The sequence below is a fragment of the Ascaphus truei genome, chromosome 7, assembly GCF_040206685.1.
Source record: "Ascaphus truei isolate aAscTru1 chromosome 7, aAscTru1.hap1, whole genome shotgun sequence".
Classification (NCBI taxonomy): domain Eukaryota; kingdom Metazoa; phylum Chordata; class Amphibia; order Anura; family Ascaphidae; genus Ascaphus; species Ascaphus truei.
In genome coordinates, this window is record NC_134489.1 from 73,593,303 (window position 1) to 73,599,131 (window position 5,829).

The 5,829-nt window shown below is 38.9% G+C and overlaps 1 protein-coding gene across 1 annotated transcript in view; it reads left to right on the plus strand.

Moving 5' to 3' along the window:
• OLA1 (Obg like ATPase 1) overlaps positions 1-1,107 on the plus strand; it is a 130,233-nt gene extending 129,126 nt beyond the window's left edge. Inside the window, exon 11 of the mRNA XM_075609037.1 lies at positions 569-1,107. Within this exon, the coding sequence (XP_075465152.1) occupies positions 569-670 (102 nt within the window). The 3' untranslated portion in view covers positions 671-1,107. The remainder of the gene's footprint in view (positions 1-568) is intronic.
• Positions 1,108-5,829: the final 4,722 nt, after the last annotated feature.

Genomic DNA, 5,829 nt, shown 5'->3' on the forward strand with positions numbered 1-5,829 from the left:
AGTGACAAAAAGATCGGTTCTAGCACTTAAGCAGTGAAGAATAATGAGTAAATGATGCCCCGTCTCACTTGACACAGAAGAGGTGGGATGACCCTATGAATTTTAAAGCTGTTCTACATGTATGTTCTCATTGCACCAGTAGGTAGAGCTATTTGGTATTGTTCCAGTATAATTTATTATGGCAGGTGCCTGTTAAACTCCCCTTTAACTGACTGTACTGCATAGGGAGTCTGATTGAATTTTTTTTTTCATGGTTCATATATTTTATACTATGAGGATAAGAACAGTTTAAATGTTCCATAAATACTTCAACCCCCTTCACAGCCTGGCTCCTCCGGCAGCGACGGGGCTCATCGGATTCATCTGCAGTTGTCATTTTTACAAGGTTAAAGGAAAAGTGGTTTTCTTGTGTGTCGGACGATGCATGTTCAAAGACTGAATGTATTGGTGCCAATGACCAAGCTCCGTGCACCCCTGTGTACTGCCATTCCTAATGCCAAGTATGAAATATTACAATATTTTAAGACGTCTGTACTAATGTGGAACCGTTTCACTTGTGTGTTTCCAGGCTGCGGGGAAATACCGACAACAAGGCAGAAACTACACAGTCGAAGACGGGGATATTATCTTCTTTAAATTTAATACACCTCAACAGCCCAAAAAGAAATAATTTTAGCATTTTGCAGGGGGGGGGGGAGGGGTGGGAAGTGAAATGAAATCCTTATGCTTCTTCAGAAGTATTTTTTTTTTTTTATTACTATGTAGACAATATCTGGTTAAAGCTAAATCTAACCAGACAGGGACATTTTTCTTCCCTTACCCCAGCAAAGTAATGCTGTTTGTTTTTGAATTGAAATGTGTCACCTCCAGTGAAAATACAAGTTCAGTAAATGTGCTTTTCAAATGATTAAGATCCTACTCCAAATCATAGACGCTTTTCAGAAACCACACTACTCTCATGATACTTAATTAATCTCCATCATGTATGCCAAGCGTGACACATCTGACAGTGAGGACAATGTGGCTTGCTCCTTTTTGAATCTACAGATAATGCATGTTTTACAGTACTCCAGATGTCTACACTCAATAAAACATTTGACAAAACCAGCCTGTGTGTGTTTGGGGATGTCTGTATTGAGTGACTGTGGTGTGCTGAATGCGATACGGCACCTGCTAGATGCTGATTACAGAATTTTAAGACGTGTATGATACAGTAACTGGCAGCTGGGGGCAGCTGTAATTGTATTTGAAAAGTGAGTCTTTCACGGGAATCGGTAGATTAGGTTGCCAATGTGTTGTGTTTTTTTTTATTATTATTATTCTACAAAATTGAAAGTGTGTGTCCATACCTGAAAAAGATAGGAACCACTTTTGATTAAAACCAGTATTTATCAATGTATCCATAGAACGCTAACTGTGTTTGCATTTGTATGGGTGTAGAGTAAATGAATACCGTATCATGTGTATGGGCAAATATCATCTTCCCAGTGTGAATATTGTTCATTTTTGTGTCTTGTGTGTTGCTGAATATGTAGGGGTGTACTGTCTGGTGGCTTTCACAGTTCATTGCTCTTGAAAGTAGGTGAATTGTAGGTCAGGGAACACACAGACGATGAGGTTGAGTTCCTGTTACAGGTCAAACAGAACCACAGTCATCAGTAATAATAAAAAAAAAGATGCAGCCATCAACTGATCTCAAGAAAACAGGCACTGGTAAGTGGCCTTTTCGATGGGGATCCTTACCACAAAGTCAAGAGCTGAAACATCAATGTTACGGTTTCCTATTGTATTTAGATCATTGATACTAGACTTGGGGGTCTGTGAGCCAAACATATCTTTCTTTCTGTATCAGAAATGAAGGTTTCATTCCTTCGTGCTGGAGATGCCAAAAATGGTAGTCTGTATGGTCCTCTCACTGATGCCATCAAAACGAAGCTCAATATAAACTTAAAGGCACCAGCAAAACGTGCTTCCTTTTTCTAAATGTGGATGGGCGGTTGGGGAGCGCAAACACGTGGATGATATGTGAAAAAGAAAATATAAAATATATAGTGTAATAACGTCAAAACCAAGATGGTAATTGAGCTGAAGGGGTCTTTAGATGTTACTCACATTCTTCCCAATCAATAAAAGCCTTTCCAAACACTGGCAATGATGTATTCTTTCAGTGGATGTATCTTCCTCCAAAGTGGGGATATCCCTCAGGGTATACAGGAGTCGTGCAATGTGGAAAGAAATCAAATAGTGCACACCAATGTATATAAAAGAACAACTTTATCTAATAACTGGTGGAATAGCACTTACAATATGAGTATAAAATACAAGCATGTAAAAATGAGTGAAGCTTGCTGGGTTGTCACCCCCTCCGCTTGGGACTCACTCCCGTCGCGTCACTTCTGATACATCCACTGAAAGAATACATCATTGCCACAGTGTTTGGAAAGGCTTTTATTGATTGGGAAGAATGTGAGTAACATCTAAAGACCCCTTCAGCTCAATTACCATCTTGGTTTTGACGTTATTACACTATATATTTTCTTTTTCACATATCATCCACGTGTTTGCGCTCCCCAACCGTCGTCCATCCACATTTAGAAAAAGGGAACACCGAGGACCGTTCCCATAAAAGGGTTTTTGAGCTGCATTATTATATATTCACTATTTATCACGTGCGTCACGGTTTGATATAATTTATTATTGGTATCACCATTCACCATTTATTATTTTTGACACTTGGTTGTATTTATTGCACATTATCACTTTCTTTCATAAGGAGCGCTGTTAATATAAATTCTTTTACTTCCTTTTTCTAAACCCAGGGTCTATTATTTTGTTTATTTAATATTTCTAATTAGCTTGAAAAGATAAACACTGCGTACAATTTTATGTTTATGCATAGCCATATATAACAATCACAAGAGCCAGACCTTTGACAGACAACTAGAGGGTTTTTCTTTGACAGATGTTGCGTACGCAACATTATCCAAGTCTTCTATGTCGGTGTCTTCTAGATCCTGGGTTTGATTTAACCTGGTATCCCTCCAGAGAATTTCAGCTGCATGTAGAAACCATTAAGCTACCTCGTAACAGCTCGTTAAAGGTGTCCATGTTCGTAGGAAACAAAATAGACCTGAAATTATTTTACAAGTTGCATGACTTGAAGATTTCGAAGAGCATTTCAGAGTTCTTCAAAAAAGTACTTGTATGGTTTTTTTTTTTTTTTTTAAATATAGAAGTAATTTTTTTCTAAAAATATATAACTAAATAGTTTCTCTTAAAACTAGTTTCCTTTTACAAGTCTGATTGTTTTAGATATGTCTCACAGCTTTAAAACATAGTTTCAACTATGTACGTAACATTGTATGCGCTGGTGCTCACATTCAAACGAAATTGAGTTGCCTAATATCTACTGTACATTGCCATGGTGGAACTTTTTTAATTTGATCAACACAGTATTAAATCTGTAATAAATAAAGCGTGTTCAGGTACAGAAGTAATCCTTGGTGAATGCATTTTTTCAGAGCTATGTTTTTACCTGTTCTTTGTTGTAAAGAAACGAGGCAAGGGGAACAACATTTTTGCCTAGGCATACTATCTGTGATACTTGTAACACTTTTTATACGACGGTCCATCACTACATGTGTACTGTTAGATGTTGAAAAGCAGTGAAGGGTTTCCACCCTACAATTATTAGAAACTCTGCTGAAGACAAGTGGCTGGGAAGGTAAAGGCACAGACTGTAAACAAGAACTTTGATTTTGAAGAAGCGGACCCTGGTTCGATTCACAGCCTTCTTCCTGTGACCTGCAGCAAGTCACTATCGCCTTTGTGCCTCAGGCACCAAACATAGATTGTAATCTCGTCAGTGCCTGTAAAATTCTATGTACAGCACTGCGTACCCCACGCTATATTGTCATTATGAAGCACTTTTGAGTCTTATTGGAAGAAGAGCGCTCTATGAAATCAAATGATTAACTCAATTTAGTAACTTGCTTACAATATGAAACGGTTTAATGCAATAAATGACAAGATTTTTATTTTGGATTCCTCCTTTGGCAATTGGCTACAATTTCCTCCAGTATTAAGCTTTAGAAAAACCTCTTCTAAGCAGTCTTTTGAGCTTGAAAGTTAAATATAAAACCTACATAGAGCGTTAGACTTTCAGTACTGGTATTTTTGGACACAATACGTTCAAACATCTATCTTGAAAGACTAAGCCAAACAGCCGCCAATAGGAAAACGCGGAAGCTGTCCCATAACCTGGCACAAAGCCTGGTCGGGTCGGACTGGGGTGTTGGTGCCGGAATGGTGAGAAGTGCCCAGCAGGAGGAGGAGATAGAGCTGCATGTACCCCCAGGAAGATGTGCGCTCTCCCCATTGACCCAAAATCAGAACCCTTTGTGGGAAAAGAAGGAATTAAAAGGGCCATAGGTTAAGTGCAGTGAATTAATTTTTCTATCCACAGGATCTGGAATCATCAGTTGACCCACCCACAATGGACCGAGGGACCATATTGCAGTCATTTGCATGATTGGTAATTAAATAGATTGATTTAATTTAGCACAGCACAATAGTTGACCTAGAGACGCATGTATAAACGTAACTCCTAGCAGAATTAGCGATCCATTGTGTGTGTGTGTGTGTGTGTGTGTGTGTGTGTCACAGCAGGGAGGTGACCTTACCAGAGAGGGCTGGACACTGCTTCCAATGACTCCCTCGCCAGCAGCAGGGAGGGCACAGGACTACAGTATTACAGGGTAAGGAGGCGGCAGCAGCCTAAAATGACGACCTGTTTTGCTGTGGGTTACATGACTGCAGCAGCAGCTGGTGTGTTTCGCCCTCCTTAAATTTGGCATAGTTACAGATGGATTTATGCTCTGGGTAAGGTCACCTGGGCCAAGTCATAATATAAATGTATATAGCTCATGCATTCCATAAATGCTGTGGCCAATTGTAAACGCCTCGCTGCTCGATGGTGTGAAGCTAATTTGTCAGTGTAGGAAAAGGTAAAAGGGAGAGGTAGGGAAGGTAAAAGGGACGTACTCGAGCACCTAGCTTTTGTTCTTTGCAGTTCGGTTCTAACAAAAGTAGATAGCTGGTATTTTTTGCAGACGTATAGAAGATATCTTAGGGCTACAGCAGTAAAATAAGGCATTTGATGCCATAAAAAAAAAAAGTTTTTTTTTAAATAAAAGTGAACATTCTTTTAGATATAACTAAAAAAAAAAATGTTCATAGAAGATCACTTTTTATATAAGTGCTATGGACATAGACGAACTGCTTTCAGATATATTAGAGTAGCTCTCTAAATGGTGCTGTGTAATATTCTGAGCATATTCCTAGTAATGATGGGAAATGGCCTGGTGATTTAGCAGTTAAATGGAAACCCATAGTCAAGGGTTCAAGTTCTTCCTCAGTCCCCACACTTTGTATCTTGGGCAAATCACTTTTTCATGCTGCCTGCTGTTTGTGGAACTGTAATCAATTAAAATTGCAGTAATAACGTGGTTCCTTGCTCCTCTAAGCACTTTGGAGGCTGCCATGCGGACCAGAATTCGTTCTATTTGTATAATGTGTTCTTCATAATGTGTCATAAAGAGGGAATGATTTGTGGCTTATAAATATTCATGAAAAAGCTGCTTAGCCAATAATTGTTCAGTCAGTGTACTTCAGCAGTGAGCTAGGAAAGTTACTGTACCAAGTTAGTTTCCTCATGATTTCTACTTGACACATACTTTGATTTATGTCAACCTAATTACTTTGAGGTGTTGGGTAGTTGAATGACTATCCATTGACAACACTGAAGAAAGGTACCTTTGTATTGCATTA